The sequence below is a fragment of the Amphiprion ocellaris genome, chromosome 5 (assembly GCF_022539595.1).
Source record: "Amphiprion ocellaris isolate individual 3 ecotype Okinawa chromosome 5, ASM2253959v1, whole genome shotgun sequence".
NCBI lineage: Eukaryota > Metazoa > Chordata > Actinopteri > Pomacentridae > Amphiprion > Amphiprion ocellaris.
Window position 1 is genome coordinate 27778933 of NC_072770.1, and position 27904 is coordinate 27806836.

The 27904-nt window shown below is 38.8% G+C and overlaps 3 protein-coding genes across 4 annotated transcripts; 1 reads left to right on the top strand and 2 right to left on the bottom strand.

Moving 5' to 3' along the window:
- The first annotated feature begins 93 nt into the window (after positions 1–93).
- LOC111574347 (olfactory receptor class A-like protein 4) lies at positions 94–5326 on the top strand. The gene is made up of 2 exons (XM_023278890.3): positions 94–3569; positions 3648–5326. Exons 1-2 carry the CDS (start codon positions 3483–3485, stop codon positions 4659–4661), a joined length of 1101 nt encoding a protein of 366 aa, XP_023134658.1. The 5' UTR covers positions 94–3482; the 3' UTR covers positions 4662–5326.
- Positions 5318–8871, bottom strand: LOC111574345 (olfactory receptor class A-like protein 4). Its single transcript, XM_035952215.2, has 4 exons — positions 7388–8871; positions 6867–7130; positions 5799–6044; positions 5318–5599 (listed from the first exon to the last, which is right to left on the bottom strand). The coding sequence occupies exons 1-4, from the start codon at positions 7661–7663 to the stop codon at positions 5387–5389; spliced, it is 999 nt and encodes a 332-aa protein (XP_035808108.1). The 5' UTR covers positions 7664–8871; the 3' UTR covers positions 5318–5386.
- Positions 8872–9011: 140 nt separating this feature from the next.
- LOC111574342 (von Willebrand factor A domain-containing protein 1) lies at positions 9012–20775 on the bottom strand. Of its 2 annotated transcripts, none has more exons than XM_023278886.3 (6): positions 20269–20775; positions 12623–13162; positions 12177–12455; positions 11390–11665; positions 10850–11143; positions 9012–10725 (listed from the first exon to the last, which is right to left on the bottom strand). In XM_023278886.3, exons 1-6 carry the CDS (start codon positions 20348–20350, stop codon positions 10706–10708), a joined length of 1491 nt encoding a protein of 496 aa, XP_023134654.1. In that variant the 5' UTR covers positions 20351–20775; the 3' UTR covers positions 9012–10705. The 2 variants fall into 2 exon arrangements, with proteins under 2 accessions (XP_023134654.1, XP_023134653.1); XM_023278885.3 differs by having other exon boundaries at positions 10850–11146; positions 20269–20770.
- Positions 20776–27904: the final 7129 nt, after the last annotated feature.

The window sequence follows — 27904 nt, forward strand, 5'->3', positions numbered from 1 at the left end:
AGTGCATGTGGAGGGGCGCGCGCCTCGGAGCGCTGGGGCGCGTGGGTGCGTGCACAAAATAGGTATTTGTAGTCATGAGCAGTCAGTTTGTGAGTCATCGTCCCACACAGTGCTTCAGGTGTCTGTCAGTGACGGAAAAGCAACCAGCAGAGTCTTCAGATCACCGCTGGCTGCATGGAGGCTTTTTAACCCACCTGCAGCCCACCTGTGCTGCTCACCTGCACCCCTTAGCAGCCACATCACACGTGCTATTTGTGTAAATGACTCGCAAAGTAACACTCAAAGCACGGCTGTTGTAAGCTCTGCCTTTTTCACGTCCTTGCTTTATTTTAGCTTGAGAGATCCAGGGTGCCATGCTTGTTTGAAAAGATGTTTACAAGGTTCAAACATTCATCACTGTAAAAAAAAAAAAAAACTATTTAGCTGTAGTACTTTTTAAAAGCGATTTATGATTATCTTACAGTTCAACCTGTTTTGTTATATTACATAAAATAACATTCAACTCCATTATATTCAACTTTAACCATGAAAAAACTGTAAATAAGATGGATTTTTATGGTAATTTGCTCTTTTAAAACATTCAACCACAAAATTGCACCTCTTCTACTGTGTTTAAGTCAGCCAAATATCCCCTATTTGGGTAATTTACAGACACAAGCAAACAATCAAGGTATTATTTACATATTAACCCTAAAAAAATGACCAAAACTGCAAATAATGTCCAACTCAAAAATCAGTATTTTTTTAAATTGAGGGTAATTTGTTGTTTTAAAACTTTTGACCATGAATTCACACCGTTTTTTCTGTTTAATCAGAAAAAATAGCATTATTTTACAGATATTTGAATGAGAAATTATGTATATTAAGGACTGAAAAATTCTAAGTGATTTTATTGTACAGATTTTCTCTGTTCTGTTAATTTACAGATAATAATTAGTAAAATCACAGAAAACAAATATACATTCTACTATGGTATGAGGTTTACTGGTCAACACTAATCAACACTAGCCGTAATTGTAATTATCTGTATATTCCAATATTTTCTTCTTTTAAAATTTATAAATATTATTGTTAATTCCAGACACATGTTCAACATTTAAAAATGCATTTACCACTAAAAAAAACCTAAAGCAATTTGGGGTAAAGGATAAGGCTAGTTACATTTTTATGGATTGGTAACATTTATTTATTTAAAGGCATAAAGGTATGACAAACTGTAGTCTTATGAAAGCATTTTAGAAACCAAGAAAAAATAACTTAATGTAAAAAAAAAAAAGGAAAAATGGCCTATCTTAAGGCATCAGTGTAACATTATCAACAATATTCTTTGCTGCCTAAATCCACTTGTTAGTCTACAGTGCTTTGTGAACTATTCACACCATCGGTTTTTACAGTAACCTGCTGTTAATGATTATTCTTGTCTTTGGCTCCAAAAAGCATCAGATTTTTACAATGCTTCATTGTATTGCGGAAAAACAGTGCATTACTGATAGAATTTGGCTGTATTTTTTATAGTCATTTATTAAAGGGTACCTATACATGTGTGTGTTGAAAATATTTTCTTTACAAACATGCAAGAACAGAGAGACTCAGCTTGGAATAATTTTGCATAAGGACATGAGAGCAGAACATCGTTAACGAGCAAAAATATTGTTAATCAGGTAAAATAGTTAAATAATTAAAGGTTCAAAACTCCTCTTTACATTAAATTGTCTGTTTCCCCTAAGGATATTCTTACTCTAATGCCAAATAAAAATTTCACCTTGTGAATCAATTTATTTTACTTGTGTATTAGAGCACACCAGCTGGGACCATATTGCAGACTGCATGAACCAAAGTGTCCACTTGCAGTACCTTTCTGTATGATTTCCTGTTGATTACAGTTTTGGTTGCATATTATTAAGTGATGCCTTGCAAGAAGAGACACACAATGCAGCGTCAGCACTAAGAAAGCTAGATTTAAATTTTGTGTTGATAAAAAGAATCTGTGTAATTTGCTGAAATGCATCTTTCAGCACACACAGTAGGAGGAGTAGAAGCAGTCAGGGAAACAAAGGAATACTCTCAAAGCCTTTATTCTGCAGTCATTCAACACAATAGAGACATTAGATGTTACTACAAAATGGAAGGTTGTTGCTAATGATCATACCCGATTTAAATTTATTTTAGTAAAATGTTGTTGTTTGTGTAATACAAAGTGTTGATTAATGCAAGTTTGAATTAATTCAATGTAAAAGTCCAATGCAGGGGAACTGGTTTCCACAGTTATACCTTAGTGATTCTCGTAATGTTCACATTCTTTTGACTGGGTGGGGATTTTGATGGCCAACTTTATGGTAAATTTTGAGACAGTAGGTTGCATTGTTCTTCTGTATTAAGATTTACTGTAAGATACTGATATCAGAAACAGCAAAGACGTGATGTCGTAGTGCAGTTGCTGCTTTCATTTTGGTCGTCCTCTGTTCATACAGCATCAGCTGGGGTTTTAAAGCAACCTGACTCCTGTGCAGATGTACTTAAACAACTGTTAAACAAGGTCACAGATATAGGTTCTCTATTTGATATCATCATGAATAAGTCATAGTTATACAAAATGAATATTTAAAAAAAAAAAAAAAAAAAACTTAAAATGTTTCATTATATGATGGTCTTTTAAATAAAGAAAACTCTTCTGATGATAAATAATCTCATGAACAATACAAATAATCTATTAGCAATCTGTCTATTGATGCACAATCAAGATGCTTCATTGTTCTCTACTTCAGTACATTTAATTAAGCAGTGCTTAGTCGAGATTATTTTAAGCAACAATAGTCTTGTCCCAAGAGACAAACTTGGCAAGCCAATAGATAATTAGTACCAAGGGAGAGTATGATTGGCTGACTAAAAAGATAAAAAATGCTGAATCAGTTGGGCAGTCTGTTTCAGCTCTCACTTGTCTCACCTGAAATGTTCCATAGGATCATTGTTTAATTCTGGGTGATCAGTAATTTATGGTACGTCTGATCAGCTGATTCTGTCTATTCCCATTTGGCCAAGATCGTCATGGGACATTAACTAGAAAAACTGAAAATAATTAAACAAGCCAACAATAGAAACACCCAGGACAGATTACTGGTCCATTTCAACATACATATCCATATCAGTGATTGACTGTATAAACAGTGACCCACACCTGTTGATGTGACTGTTTTTTGAGACATCATTGCATTTGCAGCTGGTTCGTGACGCAGGACCAAAACGTGGAAAATGCCTGCCTTTGTACTCTCAAAGCATCAACAGATTAGATTAAATTGACCCTGAGCCCAGTCAGCAATTATTTGTTCATGTGTGATAAATCGCTTTGTTTGTCTGTGTGCACATATAAAACACCGTGAGGGCCATCAGCAGCAGTTGTACTGCGTGCGAAGCCCCGATGTATCACTCTCACATGCTTGTCACAAAGAAAAAGCAGACTATGTCACCATGCAGAGGATGATGCCATGTCAGAGGATCTCACTATAGAAGCTGTTTTGTTTGGGCTCTTGGTCTTTTCTGGCATACTGGGAAACATGTTGGTCATCCATGTGGTAAGAAAACACAACATTTTGATTGTTAAATGTGTTTGGTGTAGGATTGTTCTCAGTGTGTCTTGTTTTTACTGTCAGGTGCTTCAGTCAGCCATCCAGAGTCCATCTCGGAGACTTCCTCCCTCCGACACTATTTTGGTGCATCTGTCACTAGCCAATCTGCTGACCTCACTTTTCCGCACTGTGCCTATTTTCGTGTCGGACCTGGGTTTGAATGTGTCTCTGGCTCCGGGATGGTGCAGAGTCTTCATGCTGCTGTGGGTGTGGTGGCGAGCTGTGGGTTGTTGGGTGACTCTAGCACTTAGTGTCTTTCACTGCACCACCCTGAGGCGACAACATGTGGCCTTTGGACCTCTCGCAATGCAGAGGGAGAGGCGGAGGGTCTGGATTGTTCTGGGGCTGGTGTGGGGGGCAAACCTGGCCTTCTCTATCCCGGCGCTGGTGTATAGCACACATGTTCATGGCAACGCCACTGTGGAGCTCATGGTGATCAGCTGCACCACCAGACCTCTGCTCGGCTGCATCTGGGAGTTTCCCACCATCGAGCAAGGCTCTGCCTTCGCCTCCACTTCACTGGCATTAAATGAGGTTCTGCCGCTGGTGCTGATGGTTTGCACCAACTTCGCCACATTGCACGCTCTGGCCAAGCACATTCGAGCTGTTACCTCAGGGGGGGAGTCAGGAGGGACCCATGGGGAGCTGGACAAACATGTATCCACTGAACGTAAGGCAGCTCATGTAATCATGTCACTGGTGTCGCTCTTTGTGGTCTGCTGGGCGCTGCAGGTTGCTGCGGTAACATACTACAACCACGACGGGGGGCATCACGCTGAAGGGCTGCTGACTGTAGCCCATTTCTCTGCTTCCCTGTTTGTAGGATTCAGTCCCATGGTGGTGGCACTGGGACATGGTAAGCTCAGGAGGAAGATCTCCAGTATGATACTGGGGTGGACTAAAGTTCTTAAATGTCACAGAGGTGACACTGAAGAGGGCAGTAAATCCCTAAAGACTAAAGAAAAGGGAAAAGAAACGGTTTTTGTTATTCAAAAAGAGATGAAAGTCATAAAAGTGGAAGGAGGAGCAAACAAATGATGGAAGGACTGCATTGATCCTTCTATAAACGCTGAAGAAATTAAGCCCATCATCAATTAGAATTGTGAAACTGTTGTCAAGTATTATTTTAGCTTAATTTTGAGGCATTTATTGAAAGTCAAACTGAGACAAAGTATGTTAGAAAATCTTGTAAGAATCTACAAACACCAGACATGCCACATTATGGGTCAGAGACCACTGTCCTACAATATTTATACTTATATAATATTTCAGTATGGCATTATACTACAGGGGGAGAATATGAAATGCTTTATCAGAAACCAGTAGCTAATATTATCATACTGAATCAATAGCAAAATGTTGTTTGTTGACAACTAATGAAAACTTGTTGTAAGATAATCTAAATAAATCAGTGTTGACAGTTTTGGTAGATTTTTATCTCTTTTGACATTTTGTTTATTATAAATAACAAAGGCATCACACTAACTACATAAAGAAAAAAATTCATTGGGTCATGCAACACACATCGTTTTGTGATGGCTTTATCATTCTTTGCCTTTCCGTTGAGTCCATCTCCAGCCACTCAAGCACATACAGAGGTTTACAGAACAAGAACATTTATGACCATGAACTTTTGAAACTGATGAATTTGAAATTTTTGAAATTTGAAGGAAGATGATACTAATAAAGGTTTATGATTAGAAGTACTGTGTTGGCTGCACCTCCAGTGCTGCAGTAGAGTTTTCTGTCATCCAGCAGCTCTTTCAGTGAACAAGTGTAGCCTTGATACAAGAACGCAGTCGCCGGTGACCGACTGCTAGAACAGCAGGTGACATGGCAATGAAGATAATGTTTGCAAAACGAGCAATGACCAGAAGAAACTCAGCCGAGGAGCCACGGTTGTAGTTGAAATAGTTGACAGAGATAATGCTGGTTCCCCAGGATGCGATGAAGAGCATTATGAGACCGAGAATCACCTGGAAAAACACAAAGCAAAGTGAAATTCATATACTGAGTGTCCATAACATGTTGCTGAAACATTTTAGATATTGACGACGTTTGTCTGTTACGTTAATAAAGTCTGTTGTATAATCAACATTTTAATTCTACTCATTTACATTCGCTTCAGCGAGTTCTTCACAGCCACAGAGCTCAGGCTGCCCTTTTCTTTCTCACCTTTGCTGCTCGTCGCTCTGCTGGCACTCGCTTTATAACAGGCGCATCTTGCACTGAGCTCCGCACCCTACCGTGGGTGTAAAGCGTATACAGGGAGCTCAGGTTGGTGAGTGCCATCAAGATGATGGGAATTGTTTCATGTATCACCATGGATGTTGTGGCATAGGCCAGGCCACTGTAGCTGGTAGGAAAGTTCCAGATGCAGCCCAGTAAGGGGCGTGTTGTGCTGCTCACCAGCATCAGGGTCTGAGAAATAAAGACAGGACTCAGAAGATGGAGTAAAAAGGTTGGAACAGACATTTACTATTCAGGGAAGGGAAGCTACTTCTGACAGATATTGTACTGATAATCTGTTTGAGCTGAGTCATGTGTTAAAGGCAAGATGTTACATTGTGGTACTGCAAGTTTTACATCCAGCCCAGTACCTTCTGTGCCACTGGCCAAAGGACAACGACAAAGGTGAAATTTATTGTGATAAAAAGGAAGCTATGTAGAAATCAAACCCTTTTTGAGGCTTCAATCAGTTGAATGATTTAATTAGTTGCCAAGCACATAATTCATAATTCTTGGAGAACAGCACATGCATGTACAGTAGTTTAATGTTTTAAAGCTATGTTAGTTCAAAGTTACCCGTGCTTTAACGTGTAATTAAATTCATAAATAACTGTAAATTACCATGAAGACTATCAATTATGCTCAATGTTTTTGCTGACTGGTTTTAATTCCACATTATCAATTTGATGGCTTTCACAACGGGTTAAATCAAAATGCATGTTGTAAGTTTTGCAATATTGTGTGGCAATGCAGCTTATGCCTGCACTGGAATGCCTCATAAAGACTGTTCCTTCCTGCAAGGACTGCAGATTTAATTTTTACTTTAGCAGGCACGTTTGTGTGCAAAGTGCTTTTTAAACCACAGTGAAATGCAAAGCAAATGCAAATTTCTAAAAGAAAGCCATTTACAAAATGACTAGCTGTGATTGAATTGTACATGATTGGTGATCAAACATGCAAAACCATTACTATGGTCCTTACATTTCAGCCAATGCAACCCCTTGTTGCTCTCACCTCTGTACTGTTCACGTCCCCGTTAGTGGAAAAAATATGAGCAGGGATGGAGTAAATAAGGTTGAGAAGCCAGATAAGGCTCAGACCCAGCAGTACAGTCTTGGGAGTGCCTCGGGCCCCATGAATGCTCACAACAGTAGGAGTCACACGTCTCAGCGTCTGGAGGTGAAACGCACTGAGGAAGAGTGTTGACCACACATTGACTGACCGCAGCCACACCCAGATCCCCATGAGGAACTGACACCACTCTTTGGAGGAGTAGAGCTGTAAAAGATTGTTGTGCAGGTATATTCACAAAGAGTTCTAATTCTCTAATTTCAAGAACTACTAACATTCCAGCTAATCTGGGTTTGCTGTTGAAAACAGAAAGTCCTCAGACAAAACCTTCCTGTCAAAAATCTTTGCCATATACAACTGACTTAGTGAGTAGCGCAAAGAAATCCAATCAACATACTGTTTGCAGTAAGTAAAGGGTGCCTTATTGGCAGTCATAACAACTATTGATCTTTAGGGCTACTTACCTCAAGTCCTATGTCTGAAATAACAAGCAGTGTGTTCCTCAGCACAGACACAAGCAGGTTCGACAGGGCCATGTTAATAATGATGATGTCTGAGTTACGTCCACCTCCACGGTCCGTGAATACAGTCCTACCAATAACCCCAACCACGGTGGCATTACCAAGAATGCCCATCATCACCAGGATAATGTAAAAGGCAGTTTGTGCAGGGGATACAGAGACACGAAGTCCCATCCCCACAAGTTCAGTGGCTTCATCCTGACCCATATTGTTCTCCATTATGTTAAAAAACTGAATCTGCAAAACAGTTTTAGCAGCTGATGAAAAGTCATAAAAGATAAAAAGAGAGCTCCATCTTCATTTTGGATGTGCATGAGGTGAATATAAATCAGTGTTTACCATCCAACATGCTGCCAACATGTTGGGCACCAGTTAATTGCCCAAATGGATTAGTATTTTGTTCCTATTGATCTTTGCCGATGCAATCAGTCAGTCCTTCATTGGGCCAGTGGTAGAAGATGCTCTTGTCCGTGTAATCAACAACCAAAAACTGTCTTGTGTTTGCTGCTGTTCTGGTAACACAATCAATGCTGAGGCCACTGAAAGCAACAAAGCACCATAATGTTTGAAGCCTCAGGGAGCTTGAGGTGCATGTTAATGAAACACATGAGATTAATCAGCTTCCCTAAAATGTGCTTCCTTTGCAGCTTTAATCCTTATCTACCATTATCCTCAGGGGATGTGGACGTCGTCGTGTTTATGTGCATATACTGTAGATGCTTGGATGTGGAAACTTACTTCCTAAAAAAGAAACTGGTTTACTTTAAAAGAGATTTTGTAGTATTAAAATAATGTTGTGGGATCTTATTATTAAGCATTCTCAAAGGACACATTTGGTCACAAATCCAATTAGCCACATAACATAACCAGGCGCAAACTTCCATATATCACACAATGTAGTCAGCACCAATACTGTTTGGACAAATTTCCAATTAGGAGGTGGCAGTATGGTTCTCAATTAGGTTGTAGTTGATATTCACGACAAGCTCCCATTCATCACAAACAATTTCAAGGATAAGGAGGGAGCTCACCTAATATATCTAATAAATGTTATGTATGTAAATTAGAATATGTAAACTAGTGTTTAAAGCAAAGGAAAGGGAGACAATGTAGGCAAATATATATTATAACCAATGAGCAGTATGTATTTTTTTGGCATTTAAGAATACCCTTTCAGGTATCCTATTAACATTAAACTCACCAACCTATTTACAGATTATAGATGAGGGTGAATCAAAGTAACGTCATACATACTTTGAATGGCCAAGTGCTTTTCAATCCCATCCTTTGTATTGTAACGGAGCAGGTTAAGCATCCCTTTAATATTCCAGTTAACCTCTTTGCCCTCTTTCTGACAGCAAGACCGTTTTATTAATGGACGTGTGGGCCTTTCAAATATTCAAATATAATGAAATATGACCTCTAATCCTGCTGTTGAAAAGTGATTTATGTCATATGACAAGATGGCATGAAGTTTTCCATTCACACAGTTTGCATGCAATATCTGATTCCAGCCAACAGCCACTAGATGTCCCTTGAAACAACTAAACAACCAGAACACTAAAGATGACAAAACATGCCATTTGCTGTATTTATTTCCATTTTTTAATCAAATGCTTGTTAACTCTGTGCAAGCATTGTTTATAGAAACCTTATTTATGCTGTCATTTGCTCGGTACTTCCTACAAGACAAAAATGTAAATAAATTCAGTAGCATTACACACAAGATATGTAAATTTTAGATAAAAATATTCACAGTACATATTTGCATCTGGGTATTAAATACTTATGAACACCACACAGATGTACATAGTTCCAGATATTGCCACATCCTATTTTCTCTGATGTGAGGAACTGATAACACAGCCATCATGCAGCCATCACATCCGCGTCCTCTTTGTTCTTTTAAAAAAACAATCAGACAGAAAAGCAAAAACACACCTGACTGTGACTGTGATGTGTGCTGACAGTGGGAGATATGATCTAGTGACTAAATGTTCATCACCGAGTGAAACCAAGAGAATAATAAAAGAAACTTATCTGCTCAGGCAAATTACACTTCTTCTGGCTCAATCATGATCAGAATATCTGGAGCTGTTTTGATTGAATAAACCATCCAATGAATCATTTGAGATACAACAACAGATACAAAACGAGCTGAATTATTTTCATAAATGATAATAAAACAAAATATTTACCAGCCTACACTGATGTGTTTTATGGCCAGTTAGTCCCATTGTGGTTTTATGGATGCAACCCCACAATAGACTTGAAATGATTTTGCACTGATGATGCTGTGTGTGACACAACTTAGTTCTATTTCTACATTTGGATAAAGTTCACAAATGACCTCTGGGTTTATAAGGTTCAAAAGATGAATACAATCAGTGCTAATTAGAAAGACTACAGCTGAGGTCTAATCAATTCAATAACATTCACATGAAAACAAGAGATGTCTTTAAATTGAGAGTGTTATAAAAAGGTTTTTGTATTTGGACTTCGTGACAGGTTCACTGTAGCTAAAGCCATGTTCCTCTAAGCTGATGCTTACATCTCAGAAAATTTTAGGAAGTTGAATGATAATGAGAAAACAAGATGCAATTCAGCCTGATTATTAGGCTACTGTTGTTCAGCTTGCTCAGATTACAATAAGGTACAATTCACAGTGAGGACATTTCGTGGTTTATGGTACCTCTGAGACTTCTAATGTGAACATTTTTCCAGTTGATCTTAACCACAGATCATGCCAGGCGATGTAACCACACCTTAATTCAAACTACAGTAAGTTGAGAGATGCCTTGGGTCAGAAAACTACCCATTTATATGTTGAAAGATTTGAAACTATTGATAATTGGTTCCATTTTTTGATTTAAATCTAAAACCATTACAACCAAGCAGGGAAACACAGGACATGAAGAAATACAATTTTAAATACATTTACACTACACTAAGTGCAGTAACGTAGCTCCTTGAACTGACTGTGTATGTTACTTTTCTGCATATTCCTGACTAAGTCTGACAGCTTTACCTCAAAGCTGATGATAATTACAAGAGAAAAAGACTTAATTATGCAGGTATTTGCTTGGCCATTGTTGGGTGGTGTTATGTGATAAAATCTTTTCACTCACTATAGTTCATTTCAAGATCACTTAAAAAGTAATATTCAGTCCTGCACCAGTTATCTAACAAGTCCAGCACTGAAAATGCTCCATTTCACCCAATTTTTTGCTCCAGCTGCCTGATCGTTGTAGAGTCTGGTTGTTAATCCCACTGGCTGGAATCTGTCAAACAGACGGGACAGAGAAACGGGAAATTACACTTCATGTAATGTACCAAACCCACTATGTCTGAACACAATTGCAGGAATTAGGGGAAAAGTACATGAAAATGTTTAGCTCAACCGACCTGTGTGAGTTTTTGCAGTGCAGCATATCCCATCTCCTCGGCCCGAGCTGTAGATCGGGGACACACACACTCGACTGTTTGGTGCAGGGTGGGTGAGTCGCGTTGAACGGGAGGTAGGAGGCAGGTAGATGGTGGAAATTGGGGGCTTTGAGGATGAGCTGTGGAAGTTTTCTGTTTCCCAGGTGACCCAGTAGCCTTTCAACCCTTCCTGATAGGCTTTCCACGCTACGTACAGCTCCTCCACCTCCTGTCGCTCCCCTGGGGCCAGCTGAAGGTCGGCCAGGGCAGGCAGAGCTGCTGCAGTAAAAACATTGTGGGAAATGAGGCAAAGACTTGTGAAGTGAAGTTGATCCAGTGTCAATAAGTAGGAATGAATTACAAAAGAAAACCCCTAAAGTGGCAGCTTCTAAATGTCAACTTTAAATAAAAACAGATAAACTGAACAAATGCAGTGTTTTTAACTAAAGATAACAAAATTACTTGGATGCTAAAAGACACAAACTCATGCACACATCCATTAAAATATCAGTGTCACAGCACCTTCCTGAGTGCACGCCCTCACAGACATGGCTCTTTCTTTTCCATCCACATGCAGAGCGCTAACTGTGACCAGGTACTGAGTGTTTGGCTCCAGTCCGGTCAGTAGAGTAGAGTTTTTCTGGCTGTGCAAAGTCACAGTGTGGACACGTCCGCTTGGAATAGTTCCGTACTCCACCGTGTATCTTTGTACCCGAGTCGGCTGCAGGGGACCCCAGCTGACACGGATCTGACGGGGGCCAGAATCTGACAAGGAGATCACTGCCGGGCTTAAAACATCTGTGGGAAGAAATGACACGAGTGAAACGATGACTGCCAGGATCAACTTTTGACTGACTATAATGGTGCGACCACACCACCTGTTTGCAACTAATCTAAAATGAAAAACACCCCTGTGTGCTGTAGCTGGCTGAGCAGCTGTGTAAGTCAGGGGTTGTGTTATTACAAACGGTAAATCAGCACACAGGCATCCTCATGTTGCAATTAAAAGCTCCCAAATGGCTTGAAAACTGTGCTGAAGAAAATCTACAACCCTCTTGGCAAGTGCTCAGCCTGTCAAATGAATGGGCTGTCAGTTTTAGAACACTGGGAATCTGAATATTGTCTATTCCATAAGTAAGATGGTGTGAAACAATGAAAAGCTGCTTGGCTGAATGGAACCTTCTGGTGAGCTGATTATGTCATCTACTTCTACCTAGTTCTTCGCCTATTTTTCTTTCTTTTAGAGCATTACAGGATTATAAAAACCCATCCCCTTTATCCCCTTTAAATCCTCTTTGAATCGTCTTACCAGGAAGCGTGGTGAAGTTTACAGAGAGTGTGTTAAACAGCCCGAGGTTGGTCTCTGGGTGAAGAGAAGCTGTGTAGGTAGTTTCAGGCTGCAAGTTGGTCAGCTCTACGTTGCTGGAGTCGCCTGATAAAGTGCGTCTGATCTCTGGGTTGGCTTTCCTAATGGAGCTATACCAGAGTTCATAATAACCGCTGTCTGCACTCAGAACAGGACGCCACTGCAGCACAGCACTGTGGGAAGTCAAGTGAACCACGCGCAGCCGTTCTGCACGAATAATTTCTACAGATAACACAAAATGAGGAGAGAGAGGGGAGATCATTTATAAAAAATGAAGGGAACAATTCTGTAATTGAAAATTGCTTTTAACGTCTAAAGATAATAGTTTAATATTTTCTATGGGGATTCTAAAATTCTAAACCTCATATTCCAAACACACACACACATACTGATGATGGCCTCCCTCAGGTCCTCTGTGATGATGTCGATGTTGTCTATGTCCACAGAGTACAGATGAGACTCCAGAGGAGGCGTCACGACACGCTGTAAGACCTGGAAGTTGCCATGTACCGTGGACACCACTAACACCGAAACCCCCAGCGCCTTCAGCTCTGACATCGGCTCGTCCACGTCTCCAGGCTGCACTCCATCAGTCAGCCACAGCAGTATCTTTGGCACATTGTCCTCTGTCTTTGTCAGGAGCCGCCGGGTCACTCTGAGAGCCGCCTCGGTGTTGGTGTCTCCCTGCAGCTGGGCGACGCTCCGCAGGGCTTTCTGCAGACTTTCCTGACTGCTGTGGACGTCCAGGCTGAACTCCAGGTGAGGCTCGGTGCCCACCTGCAGCAGCGCCACTCTTACATGCCCACGTCCCAGTGAAAAGGGGCCAAGCAGCTCAGCGACGAACAGCAACAGGCGTGAGAACTCATAGTTTGCTACACTTCCTGAAGAGTCCAGCAAGACGAGAATGTCCCCTTCACAGCAGTTCAACACTGCACAAAAGGAGGAAAAACAAAAAGGTACGATTAATATGAGCATCAAGGCATTGTTGTTTATCTGCCATTATACAGCTTTCAAACCTGGAATGAATTTTTTTAAGAAGCAGTAGAAAAAAGCATAATATGTAAGATTTAGTTACCAAATATTTACATTTAATAATTTAGTGGATGTCTTTAACCAGAGCTGGACGTATAAAATAAGCATATGTTTGTACGAATCATCAGTTTTTTTAATTACACATCCAACAAAAAAGAGTGACATTATCTTTCAGTTGGAGAAGAATTTCTCTCTATCTGATAAATTTCAGCGCAAGTTTTGTTCTCCTTTAACTCTACTTTTGTGTTGCCCTATTTCCTGAAGAAAATATCTATTTTTTTTGGCTGCTAAATGCTCCGTTATGTTTAGCAGCTACTTGCTAACTGCGTCCGTTTACTGCATCTTGAAACATCACCTGTGACAGCAGTGAGAGAAGCCAAATTAGTAAAGCTGTATATTGTAAAAACAAAACTATGAACTGAAAGACACTGAAATCACCATACAAATGAGTCGGACAGTTTTTATAGAGGTGACTGATTTCTCGTAATGTTTATTGATTGTTTAAATTGCTAAAAGCCAAATAGTAATTGTTTATCATTCTTATCAGGCAACACCATGCAAGAATATTGACTCATATACAGTATAAAAAGCTTTTCTTTGTAACCCTCAACTGATTGAAATCTGGAACAGACTCAGGACACTCACCTAGTTGAGACATCCAGCCTTTAGTTTCTTTCTTTTGGCTGCAGGAGTCAATTTTGCAATGTTCAGCTGTTTATACTGCTTGTTTTCAGAGATCTTTAAAGTAGATTTCATCCCTACAGTCTTTAAGAGTCTTTATAAGAACTTCAACTAAATCTACAGCTGAACCTAAACCAGACACTCTTTAAGAAAAGCATGGACAAAGAGATTGTCAGGTGCTTTTTATATGGTTTCAACACTTTTCAGTGACCCATTTTTTAATTGAATAAAATCAGAATAAACATTTTGTGGTTGGCCAGAAATGCTTGGTTGAATAAGGGGGTGGTTTCCCTGTTAAAATACTTCTGTATGGTAGAGAGATGGTCCTGAAAAAAAAAAACAATCTACCAGAAGAAATAGTCGTTACTGGATGTAACTCCAGTTCTATGAGTATGTTTGTAGCCCTCTAATGGGCTTTTCCATTGATTGTGAGGTGGTTGCAGCCACCCCTGCAGACATGCATGACAATAGTTCCTAAAATAAGCAACACATTTTGCCTTTAAATGCATTATTATACTGACAGTGGGTAATATAACAGGCCATTCTAGTGGCTCTGCACAGCAGTGTTTTCGACTTAGTGTTAATGGAATGAATATGATACTTTTACCATCAGTTGTTTATTAGCTTAAAACAGGCAGTGCAGATTAAACTGATGGAGATTTGTTCATGCAGTAAAGTTGTGGACACATTTAAAGTTTGACTTGATGGTGGCACCAAACTTATTACAATTCATCCTAAGGGACACGAATGCACCAAATTTAAATTCAGTCCATCCCATAGTTATTAAGTTATTTCAGTCTTGATGAAAGTGGTCCAGAACCACTCTGTCAGTGTGTTTATTGACTATGGCAGCTTCAAAGTAATTTCAGCATCCTTCCGTCAAGACATCAAATTAAGGCAATTTTTTAATAAAAGGTTAATATGGAATTTTCATAAAACATGGTAACTTATTAGGTGCCCCTTCTACATCCTCGAAGACTTTTGACAGTGATGGATCATGTCATCGTTACCATATTAATATCTCAGTCATATAAAAAAGCGACACTGATTTAAAGTATGTCAGGCAAGGTTGATCTTATTATTGTCACTGGCGCTGTTACCGTCCTTGGGGAAGTAGAAGATAAAGAACAACAGGCAATAACAGGTATAGGAGGTGTCTTGTTTCATGCATAACTGAGAACAATCTGCTGTGCTGCTCCAACTGTATCAACACGTCAGGAAATATTGCTTTGAGAATGCTTTAAATGGAGCTAAGGGAGAGGATTTATGATAGCGAGCAACCAGGAGAATTGGTCACAGAAGTCGATTTATCACACGAAACCGGCAGGGGTTTACACTGTAGATAAATCAGTGGGGAAAAGAGCAGAGCAGTGCAGGGAGAAAATGAAATGAGAGCGCACATCCTATTTCTTTGGGATCTCTCTGCTTGGATGAACTTATACTGGTTTCTCCTTCTCGCCCGTCATCATTTCTGAGAAGCAATTCTGCTCCATTTTGTCATCAGAAAGTCGTCTTACTGGAATAATTTTCAATGAAACAAATCAATCCTGCTTTCAAGCACCATCAAAAAAAATGTTACCTGTAGATACCTGTAATTGGAAACCTGCAGTTTCAGGAGAAACAGTTAATGAAATATTGGTTTTACACTATTACCTATTGCAAATAACTGATAGATTGATTAGTCTATCAGGACAAATTATTCCAAGGACTGTTGGAATAATTTGTAGAGAAGAAGAGAATAAATGTACATCTCTCACAAGAAGGCATTCAACACAAAACATTCCTAATTGGACCCTACACAAAGCACACAACTGCGTAATTATCTTCTTCCATCTCATTCACACTTCTCTCTCTTGCTCTACTGCAGAACACACAGCCATTAATGTACTGGAGTAATGGGGCGTAATCATTAAACTTTTATAGGGAGACAGAAAATAAAACAGGAAAATAAACAGGCGTATAGGAGATGAGGAAGAACAGCACAATCAGGCAAAGAGGCGTCAGACAGCACCCTAATGAAACACTGATAACGTCGAGAAAACAAGAAGAGATGCTTCAGCAAAGTGAAACATCTGTAGGAATTTATACATACACATGGCGGCAGAGAGGGAAAGATGAGGGGAGTTGGTTGGACTGAAGTTGTTGATGGAGACTGTTCTACCTTTGCATTCCTCAGAAGAAAAGTGCATGTGAATGAGTGAAGTGTATGTGAGCGAGATTTGTGCATGTCATCTGTCACTTAATTGGCTTCAAGCTGTGCCAAGGCCATATGCCACGCTGCAGCACAGGTCAGATGAATAAAAAAAAATATGTTAATGCTTCCTGTGAAGATTACAGACAGTGCCATCAACATGCGCTGACATCAAACACACAGATGGTCGACGATCTAATCCAAGTTAAATCAGAATGAATGAAGGCGGCTTCTTAACTCTTGATAATCTAAAACATTTTACACATTTCTTTGTAGCTCCTGTAACACTTTTCCTCACTGTGGACTCATTTTTCACAGCAACATAAAGTCATAAAGAGAGAACTCAAAAATGCTTCTTGTCCTGTATAACACAGTTAAAGTGACATAAATCATAAAGAAACAAAAGTTGGATTTTTTTTCATTATTTATTAAAAAACAAAACAAAACAACTGGAGTCAACATATACAGCATTTTCCCAACTATCCAAAGGTGCTACTAACGCTGCTACTATATGCTAAAGATATTTTACTAATTACATTTTGAATTTGTCTCCATCTGTTCTCTGTAAACACAGCCTGCAGTTCATCCAAAAACTTTTTAGATCTTTGTCATGTGACTTTTGGTTACAGTTGAGTCACTAATGGCTTCTCGGTTATGCAAAACTGTGCAGACTTTTGTGTTTTTAACAAATTTGGATTCATGCAAATGGTTTAATTTTGGAAGAATCTTAAATGACACATCGAATACAGGGATTTTATTGAAACATCATAATTTTTAGCTCAGATGGGACATCATGTCCCATATGATATGAATTTCAAACTCACTGACGGGTTTTTGGATTCAACAAGTTAAGAACGAAGCTTCTGCTGGTCTTTGCATCGAGAGCAAATGTAAATGAACAGCATCAGTTTAACTGCATTACTTAGGGAAATGCTAAATATATTCAATTTTAATTTTTTAAAGACAGCTCGTTTTTATCTCTCCCTTTTCTACTTTCAGACCTCTCAGATTGGCTCACTGATCTTCTGTCCACACCCTCATATCTGTAAATGTGAAGCTAGAGCCAGCAATCTGTTCGTTTAGCTTGGTGTAAAAACTGGAAACAGGGAGGAAACACTGACAGACCTGACTCTGTCCAAACAAAATCTGCCTACCTCTAGAGCTCATTGATTTACATGCTGTAAATCCTTTGTGCAACAAATTTGCTGTAAAAATGAGTTTGTGGCTTTTACAAGTTTAACAGGAACTGTGTGCAGGATGTGAATAATTATTTTGCAGAGTGGACTGTTAAAGGTCACTATTATTCATTTGACATGTGTTACCTGATATAGGCAGGCATGAGGAGTGACATTGGTTTGATTAAAACAAAAATATACAGATTCAGCTGAGTCATGCTTTCACCACCCTTCAAAAATAAAACTAGCAAAGCAGAAAGTTTCTGAATTCTCCACTTGTTGCACAGCAACTGCTCAAGTTTTGGGTTGTAAACCAGCACATATTATTAAACAACAAATGAATGCTTTTTTTCACTTTGTTTTTTTTTTAGTAATTACACAAATGAGATATATAGTAACATGCCAATTGGTGAGTTTTGAGGTGATAATAGGTTGATTTTGTTGCACTTAAATGAAGGGGGCCTAGCTGTTTCAATGCATGTCTACTCTTTATGCTAAGCTAGGCTAACAACCTGCTGCCTAAAGTTTTACATTTAATGGTCTGAAGCCTTTTGCATCAGATTCTCAAAAAAGTGAATAAGCACATTTTTAAAAAATGGAATTCTTGCTTCAAGACCTCTTGGTTTTGTTTCTTTCTTTAAACAATACTGGGCGAAAATCAAGGTTTGTATTTTTTTTTTTTAATTGTTAATATATACAGATTTTGTTTTTCATATGCTGGAAGAAACATCGTGAGTGAAATATGAAGTCAGTGGTTGAACAATTCCACTTTGAAACTGAAGCGTACCAATAATCGTCTTAAAAACACAGATTCACTTTGTGGGGTTTCATATCTAACAAACTGAAGGAACCAATCCTGTCATCTTGCAGAATGGCACTGTCTGTATCTTTAGAATTAGTCAATGGATAGCATATTTACCAACATTGACAATTAGTCCAATATTACAGCTTTCCACTGTGTATTATGGAATAGTTTCACAGTTTTGAGTCACAGGTGAGCTGCTGTGGCCCATAGATCTGCATATTCTAGAAGAAGCAACATTTTACAGTTACATCTCTGCCATTTTATGGATGGCAGAGATTCTTTTCATGACAGAAATCTTTTAAATATGTAACTCTGATGCACAGATTAGTCTTTAGGTGTTAAATCATTTACCAGAGAGGGACTTTAAACCCATCATGACTACATGACTAAGTTGCAATGTGCATATTGTGTACTTGCACCATTATCTTTAGTTTCATATTTGTCACCTAATTATTAATTTTCTGTTTTTGATCAACCTGTTGGATGCCTTCCCTGGTCTAAATTCAGACTTGTTTGGTAGAGGTCACTGGCAGCAGACAGCCTCGATCTAGAAGCTTCTAAAGCACAGCAGAAAGGAAACACACCTGCTGGCTCGAAACCATGTCGAAACACAACAAGTTGTTCTGTGTTTAAAGGGGGAACTTCATCCTTTTCATAATTAAAGGTCAGATACTTGATGCCTTTCAAGTCTCTGCAGGAGCATCTTTGAATATGAGAAAACAGCCTAGAGACTGTAACAGATTACTAACTGAGGGAGCTTGGTAGAACAGGTTGTGCAGCAGGCACTGGGATGCTGTCAGTTGTGTTATATAAAATGTAGATCCTGATCCAGAGCTTTTACAACTTAAGAGTTGGAATATGTCAACCTCTGCTGCAACAGTTTTGACATTTTCTTCTGTCCCCCAGCTGCCATGGCCTCAAAGGCAATAATAAAATGCTGGACATTACAGCTGCACTTAAATGCAGCTGAGATGTTTTAGAGCAAACCAGAGCTGTGGGACACACTGTTTACTTTCATATTTTTCTTAAAACTGGCCAAGGCCCAATTTGGCAGTAATATCGAGTGGTGTCATAATATGGAAAGTATGACATTTTCCATAGCTTGTCACATTTAATACACTTTAACAATTTGCTCCATAGGAAGTAACAATAACAACTTCAGTCCAGTTACAGCTGCCTGGACAGTTTTTTCCAAATTAAACATCTGAAAAAAAAAAACTGAGATCAGCTGCACCTGTGAAAGAAGCATTCAGATTCTTTAAGTTTAAAAATACTTCATTACAAGTAACTATTCTGCTGTTGAACTCTTCTTTGTGTAAAAAGTGGTATCAGCAGCTATACTTTAACTATGGCACTATGGCGTTTATCTGCACTAACTATGCAGAAAATCAACTGTTATAATACATAGAAATGTAAGATTGCATTATATGTAGGTGACATTTAATCTTGCAGTTTTGATTACTTTGTTTTTAGTTGAGTACTTTGATATATTACACTGCGTCATACTCTCTCTTAAATGTGGTGAAGTGGAAACATGAAATTTCATCTAGAAGCTCTGCTGAGATACAGTTTTTCAGTAAATGTGCTGTAGATGTGTCATCCAGTGAGGAGGAATAAAAGCATCTGTTTCTTCACAGTGACATTTCCAGCTGCAGCCTGGATCACTGACTATTTGCAGACATTATGATTATTGCAGATAATAGCATCATCAGCATAAAAAGACACACCCTTTACGACCTCCTGAATTAAAAGCAATGAAGCACTCTTACGCAATAAACCCCCACACATCAGCTTCCTGGGAGAACAGCTTGCTCACCACAGGCTGCATGTTGAAACGACCCCTGGCCTGTTACTACTTCAATGATTGTGAACCAGCTAATAAACCCCTCATCAACAGCAGCGTTCTTTGAATATGTGCTCTTTGTAAGGAAGAAAAATCTCCTTGTTCCTTTTTTTTTGTTCCTGACGTTTTATCTTTTAGTCCAGACTCCATTCAAAAAAACTCACAATTTTCTAATCTGAATACTGCAGAACGAGATTGCAACGTTTTCACTTGTGTATTATATCCGTGTGCTCTTTATGTCTCGTTCGGCTCCCTATCTTCTCGCCTTCTGTTTCTTATCTGTACTGTAGCACAAGTTATCAACTCACCTGTGGCAGGTACAGAAATTTGCATGCAACTCCGCTGCAACGTCGCCCAGAGAAGAACGCAGCGAAGGAAAAAGCTCTTCATCCTTCCCAGGCAGCATTAAAAACCACCAGTTTGATTAGAAACGGCCCGGGCTGGTGAAATAAACTACACCGGATCGTGGTACACAGGTTCCCATCGCTCAGCTCACAAATTGTGCAGTTTTTACTGGGCTGAGCTTCACTCGACTAGTAACTTTACTTCAGCCAACACCTGCGTCATGCGTCCTCCTCATCCAGTACGGTGCTATTTACGCGGTGCTCTCATTTCCTTTAAGGAATCCTAGCTTCTCACCTACTTTTCTAAACGGTTTCACGACTGCACAGTTCACTTTCTAGTCTGGATTACTCCTCCTCCAGCTGCAGAGCCAGGAAATAAAGCCATGGTCACGTATTTTTTTAACTGAACTTTGATTTATCCTTAAGGACAGATGTTCTCTGATGCCTACGTGCCTCCACTCGCACTGTAATTCCCCCAGTCGATAGGTCATCACATTTATTTCTATAAGCACATATGACCATACAGCAGTAATGTGAAAGTCAGTGTGTGTCCCATCGAGCCCAGAAACTCTCATCATGTCTGTGCCTGCAAGAAAGAATGATCTCATTTGTTTTCCCTGCACATTTCATGTGCTGGAGGATTTGATCTCCATTTTCTGTGGGAACACCCTTGAACTTGAACATCCCTCCCCAAACTGACCCCAAAACTAAAACCCCACTTTGGGAGACATAAATACGGTAACACACCCACCTGGATCAAGAAGCAGCAAAGAAAACCATTCAGCCAGTCCATTAGGCAGGATTACAGTAAATACCACAGCTGACACTTAGCAGAAAGATAACTTGGATCAAGTACGGGCCATTCAGACTTATTATTACTGCACAATAGGACCCACGTTTCTCTCTCTCTCTGTCTATCTCGCTTTCTGTCTGTCTGTCTGTCTCTCTCTTTGTGTGTGTGTGGGTGAGTGAGACCAGATAAAGATAAAAGGCTTAATAAATGGACGCCACTGACTGAATGCGGCCTCTTGAGATGAGAGTGCCCTGCATGTGCCCGCTGCCAAGATGGAGCTTTGGTTACTGCAGTTTAAATAATGGGGATAATCAGAGTTTGTGAATTCATTTTGTGCCAACAGGCTGTAATTCAGGGTTGGATGGTGACAGATGGGAGAGAGATTGTGTTTTAAAGAGGGCATAGTTTGATTCTGCCTTTTGTGATACAAAATGCTTTTTCTTACATACCAAGCTGGTATCTCTTAACAGTGGGCAGAGAAATTTAGGCCAGTTCACATATATAAAAAGAATGCCTGCAGGCTAATGGATCCTGCAGTCTTCTGTTTGTTACCTAATGATGTTGGGAGCATTGTGTAACTTGTATATTGAAAGAATTGCTTGACATTTTTGGAAATACCTGCATTTACTTTCTTGCTGAGAGTTTGATGGGATGGGATGGATCTGACTAAGAACTAAGAAAGGACACCTGGCGCACCAATCACAAGGTAGCTGTTTGTTAGCTGTTATTGTCTATTTTACTCTAAATGGAACCATAATGTGCAGATTGAATGACATTTTGTATTGAAGTAGATGTGAAACTAGTGGTTGAGACCATAAATGAATTTGGAAAAGGTTCACTGAAGTAATAAATCGAGGGAAATGTAGGGTCGTTTTCTCATAGATTTCTGTACAATTTTTGCAACCATAGAAGTCACCCACTGTTGGCTGTTAGACATAATGCAAGTTTAAGGGTTAGGGTTAGTTAGGCTTAGGGTTAACCTAACAACATGTTGGCTTTGCTTTTCAGACCCAAGATCTACATCTGTCTTTAATATATAGTCTAAATTTACACAGCGCTGGCTCGGTAAGTAAAACAAAGTGTGTATTGTTGTGCACGTTCACACCTGTGGGACAGAGAACAATGAGAGTGATAAGTGTGATAAATCTGGCACATGTTAACTATTTTAATATGCTAACTATCTAAACATCAACATTCTTTCACTAGAGTGCACCTTTAATTAGTGACCAAAAAATGTCTAATTACTCTAATTATGTTCTGTTGAGGTTTTGTAATAAGTTACTGTTTTCTAAAATATCTTTGGTTCTCCTCCTCACACATTTCACATTTAACATCTGTGCAAAGCCACGATGTATGAAGCTCTAAATCCAGCTTTACTCAATGTCCCTGAAGCCACCAGACACTCTCTAATTAAACTGAAAAATTATACATCCACACACACACACAATCATGCACAGGCTTGCAGTGTCTTAATTTGAAAATAATGTCTAATATGCCATTAGACACGAATCTGACATTTTGGTGTCCTTAAGAATTTTCTAATATCTTTTAACTATTTTTCACTCTGGTGTCATAGATTTTTCAAATTAAAACCTGAGCTTTTTGTTTAGTGGAAGCAAACTTCAAACTAGATTTGTCCAGATCTAAAGTTGTTTTTTGTTTTCTACATATGTTTAATGTTTCAGATAAAGCAAATATTATCAAGATACAGCATTCTGTTCCTCATGTTTGCTGCATGACTCTCACTAGTCAGCTAGCAGGTCCATCTCTCTGGTCCACATTCAAATATCTATCTTGTTACTGCACTAGTTGCATTGTAAATTTTGATAATTTGGGCACAATACTGTATTTTATCCATAAGTAACAAGAATATTATGATATATGTCTAATATATGTGTCTCCCTACAGCGAACATGCACGGCACCAAAATGAAATGCATTGTTAAGTGATATTATTACTTGTTATTGATTTCTCTACGTTTGAGCATTGTTTAAAGAATTTGCAATATTACTTAAATTTCAAAGGATTTAAAATTGCATGACCTCTTGAAACATTTCTAAGGTGATAAATATTCCGTCTAATAGACAATTCAAAATAAATACTTTAGAAAGACCATATTGCAAACACAGGTCCAAAGTTGAAACTTAGTGCAACAAAAGTGGGTACACCTGTGATCTGTGACACTCAAGTTAGAAAACTCGTGATCACAGAAGCAACACTGAGCACACTTGTGAGTTCCAATTAGTCCAACTGCATCATGACTCGATGGAGAAAAAAAAATGCAAACCAACAAAAATTCAGTTTAAACACAGTTTAGCAGTAATCAGGAGGTATCATTAGTTACGCTAATCATTGCCATAGCGGTTGTCTTGCTAAAATGACACAAACTACTTGTACAATCAAGCTCTGAAAAACAAGCAGACAAGCGCTTCCAGCTGGCACAGTGGTTATTACTGGAAATCAGAGTTTCTTTTACAGCTCAGACAGACAGGTGTAAAAGACAGTGTCAGCATCAGCCTCTGGTATTCATCAAAAACACCTTTGTTTGCAAGATGACACTTTGCTAAGGAATATTTAAAAAAAGAAGATGAATACTGGGACGTTTTTTGGCCTGATGAGACCAGAGTAAATTTGTTCAACCCACTTACTAGCAAGTTTGGTATCAGTCTGGCCAGGCTGAATGCATAGTCCAGACAGTGAAGCACAGAGGTGGGAGTCTAACGATATGGGGCTGCATGAATGTAAAATGTGTTGATGAGAATGTATGCACAGATGGCACCATGAATGCATGTTGACATACTAAAATACTGACTGACAAGATGACTCCCAGTCTGCAGATTCTTGGCAGAAGACTATATTCCAGCATGATAATGATCCAAAGCACACTGCCAAAGTCATGCAAGAATGAAGAAGAAAAAAAGTGAAAACCATGATCTGGCCAAGTATGTTGCCTGAGCTGAATCCATTAGAAGACCTTTGGAGCATTTTATAGAGAAAGGAAGAGCAAAACGAGCCCTCCAGCTAATAGCTGCTGAAAAATAATCACTGAAGAATGACAGAACATCTCTCTAGAAATATGTGTAACACCAGCATCCTTCATCCAAAATAAAGGTAAACATGCAAAGTACTGAAAATAATAAAAGATATGGATCTCAGTGATGACTTCTGTTGCACTGAGCTACTACTGTGGGGTCTGTTTGGTAATATAGTACATTTAAACTGCCATTATTTAGTTTTACATAAGAGCAAACACGATACCGATCAACTAAGAAGTAATACAGTTATTGAATCATTTGACATTTAAGTGATCTTGCACGATGTACTGTTGTTCTGTAATGTCTTCAAGTAAAGGTCTGAGTTCCATCTTTGGTGTTTTCAGAGCAAAGTAGCAAATGTTAGGCAGCTATTGCAGTAAGATGGTAAACATGGTGAACATACCTGCAAAATATTAGCATGCTGCACAGTCAGCTGCATAGCATAGATTCATATGTGTTATTAACTCTTTGCAGTTTTTCCAGTTCCACATTAAATTAGAATGTCTAACAATAATTCTGCTTTACATATGTTTAAAAGGATGCATGACTTTTCATCAGCTTTTTTGCTAGTACAACCCACACTGTAGTACTGTACAATATTTTTTGCTTTAATTTGAAATTAAGTTTTGTTTTTATAATTATGAACATAATTTGTGAGAAATTACTTCCTGCTGTAGCACTCCAGCTCAAGTGTGCCTGTGTATTTGTTTATGCACCTAATTCAATTAATTTATAAGAAAGCTGTGTAAGCAGTATCATAAATTCCATCTACGCATGCACCATTAAGACATATTTGATTAACAAACTACCAGCACTTTATTCTCAGCGTAAAAGCGTCAGAGGCTTGCTGTGAACAAGGCAGGAAGATGTGCTACTAAACAGTCTTTTCATTAACACCGTGTTGAAGAGTCCTGCTGATTAACTTCAGATTCATGTGCCGTCAACTCGCTGCCTCTGCTGCACAATTAACAGGATTTCTTTATCACAGAGACACAGTGATCCAATAATATTGACCACATAGGATGGGCATTATGCAGTAACCAATTCCCCTTTAAGTCTGAAGGTTTTCATTAAGAATGCGCTGTTTAAAAAGTGCAGTGAACATTGGAGGTGCTTCGGTGATTTTTAAACTCATCGTTGGTGGTAGAAAAAGCCCTCAAGGAACCTTTGAACCAGAAAGTCTCCCTTGTAAAAATGTCATACTGCAGTGAACACTCACAGGTATTGATTAGAAGGCATTGAGTTAGAGGACAGATTAACAAGAACGGAGTCTTCCTTCCTCCTGTCTCATTACTGATCTAATGTCTGCTGCATGTTCAGGCCTGTAACATCCTCCAACACTCCCTGTGAGACAGAAACTTGGAATTTCCCATGAAGAAGAGTTTTCAACTCTCTCTCTATATTTGCATGGACAAACATGTACACGAGCACATGTGTGTGTGTTTGTGAGTCTGGGTTATGTGTGACTGTTTTGACTGAATAGCCGAGGGGTGCAGTTCTGTGAGGTTTTTATGGATTTTCCAAGTTGAGAATATTTTCCAAGCATCCATTCTGCATTGCTAATTATTACAGACAGACCTGTCACTCATCTACTTCTCCAGAGTCATGATTCATGGGAACATATGAAAGCATGCACCAGTATTGCTTATTAATAATGCACTAAAAGGAACAACATGCAAGCTTTGAAAAATTGTACTTGTCATTTCAACTTAAAGCACCACCAGATCTTATTTTGATTAAACAGTGGATGCTGTTCAAACTCTTTTTCTTTATTTGAACTTGTGAGTTTATTGAGAACTTTAGTTGTTTGAGCTGTATTTCAGCTTATTATCATTGTCTGTTTACTTTGTTAATGTAATACGGTTAGTAAATCAAAGTCCTTTGGTGATTCATTCCACTTGAAAAGTGTGGTCATTTATTAAATGAAAGTAAACAAAAGTTTTATATTTAGAAGCTTTTCCATGAAAATAATCCCCTCCTCCCTTAAAATAGTTTAGATGTAACTCTACTCTTTTGCTGCCATTGGAATATGTGGATCTGTGAAGTCTCTACCTCCACGTAACCATCCATCACTCTGTAGCTCAAGTGCAACAGCTCACCTCTGACTCTCTTCAAACACTGTATAATGACTCGACACTATACAATGTTTGAACCAAAAACTGATTCTGTAGAAGAATAATGCCACAGAAAGCCCTGCAAGCCGTTATGGAGGAAACACCCAGAAGTCTGAATCTGTGTTTGTGAGACTGAGTGATTGATACTGTGCTGCTTCAAGACGAAAATGTGCAATCATGGCGTTGATTGCTTATTTCACTCATGATGTGTCTCCCAGCATATAAAAACCACCATATGGACATGCTGACAAGGTAAAAAAACACCAACACCATAAGTGGTGTCATCATCATGGTTAGCATTGCTTTCACTGTATGCACATAAATCACCGTGAGTTAATTCAACATGTGTCCATGAGGCACAGAAAGTCTCCATCATGTGAGTTTTACTTATATGATAAACAACAATTACCACTTTGCAGTTAAATGCCTCAGTCATGCCTTAAAGTTTACATCCATTTCTGCCCAGACTTGATCTTTGAACTTTTAAATAATGAATAAAAAAAAAAAATAGTGAATGTCATCAGTCCATCATTTTATCCTTCGAAACATTTGAGTGAAGTTTAATGAATTCTTGAATTAAGGCCAAAAATGTGTTTTGAGAGTCATACTGGTTTTTGACCATCAAAAATTCAAGTTCATCCTCAGCTGCTGTCGGTGTAAAAGTTAAACAGTGCAGGCTGGAAAGTCTTCTAATTAGGTTTTGATTGATTTTGTTGTTAAAAACCATAATTTAATAAGTTGACAACTAATTCATTCAGCTGATTATTTCACAACAAAACAATTTATGTTTGTAATTTGGATAATTAAAGATGATTTAAAAAATTAATATGTTCACATTAGGCTAACAAAATTTTTTTAAAAAGATTTCACAGAATTTCTGTATTATTTCTAACCCAAGCTACATGCTGATCATCCCAGTGTGCTATTTTAGTGTTTAATACACAAAAACATCAACATACTTCACAATTTTGTACTACCAAGAAATATTTAATCTTTTTCACATAGATTCTTAGTTCTTTTTTCTTTTCTTTTTATATATTTTGAATTTTAACATATATTTAGATCGATTAAATTAAATTGTGAGTGCATGTGTGTCAGAAAGCTGTGACAGAATACACTCCCCAGTTTCAGTTTTAGCGCCATTAGGCGAGGAAGAAGTGACACTCTTCAGTTCAGAGAGCACTGACCTTCAGCTGCCTCATCAAACACAGAGAAGAACGTCATGTATGTAGTTTTGGCTGCATGTGAAGACTGAGGGCAATTTGCCAATTAGTTACTCTGTAAACGTCCTCTGGTCGACTGGACTGAAAGAGATGATGGCAGGGTTCTGATTCAAGCACCATTTAGCTAATGGAGCAGCTGAAGTCATGTAATTAACTTTAACGTCTGCCAGTCACATTTGTAATCAGATAATAGTATTGAAATGGTCATTATGAAGAAAGATGCAGGACTTTTGGGAGAGGATACAGGAAACAGGAGTCGGGGAGTGAAAGCTGTACTGTAAGAGAGACAACTGGGGGAGAAAACAGAGAACCAGAGGTTGAAGCTGAAGCGAGGCCAACGCTAAGCAGCTCTCATCTGACGCAAGACCTGGAAAATAATCCTGGGAAACGCAGCAGATGAGAGCAAACGCTGCAGAGAAAATATTTCTGAATGCA

Excerpts from the sequence above, each read along its gene's own strand:
- LOC111574345 (XM_035952215.2), bottom strand. The coding sequence starts at position 7,663 with ATGGAGAACAATATGGGTCAGGATGAAGCCACTGAACTTGTGGGGATG. Across the intron at positions 7,131-7,387 it reads TTTCAGACATAGGACTTGAG|CTCTACTCCTCCAAAGAGTG; the intron begins GTAAGTAGCCCT and ends AATCTTTTACAG. Across the intron at positions 6,045-6,866 it reads GGGACGTGAACAGTACAGAG|ACCCTGATGCTGGTGAGCAG; the intron begins GTGAGAGCAACA and ends TTTATTTCTCAG.
- LOC111574342 (XM_023278885.3), bottom strand. The coding sequence starts at position 20,350 with ATGAAGAGCTTTTTCCTTCGCTGCGTTCTTCTCTGGGCGACGTTGCAG. Across the intron at positions 13,163-20,268 it reads AATTTCTGTACCTGCCACAG|TGTTGAACTGCTGTGAAGGG; the intron begins GTGAGTTGATAA and ends CCTTTTGTGCAG. Across the intron at positions 11,147-11,389 it reads GAGGGCGTGCACTCAGGAAG|CAGCTCTGCCTGCCCTGGCC; the intron begins GTGCTGTGACAC and ends TTTTTACTGCAG.
- LOC111574347 (XM_023278890.3), top strand. The coding sequence starts at position 3,483 with ATGTCAGAGGATCTCACTATAGAAGCTGTTTTGTTTGGGCTCTTGGTC. Across the intron at positions 3,570-3,647 it reads ACATGTTGGTCATCCATGTG|GTGCTTCAGTCAGCCATCCA; the intron begins GTAAGAAAACAC and ends TTTTACTGTCAG.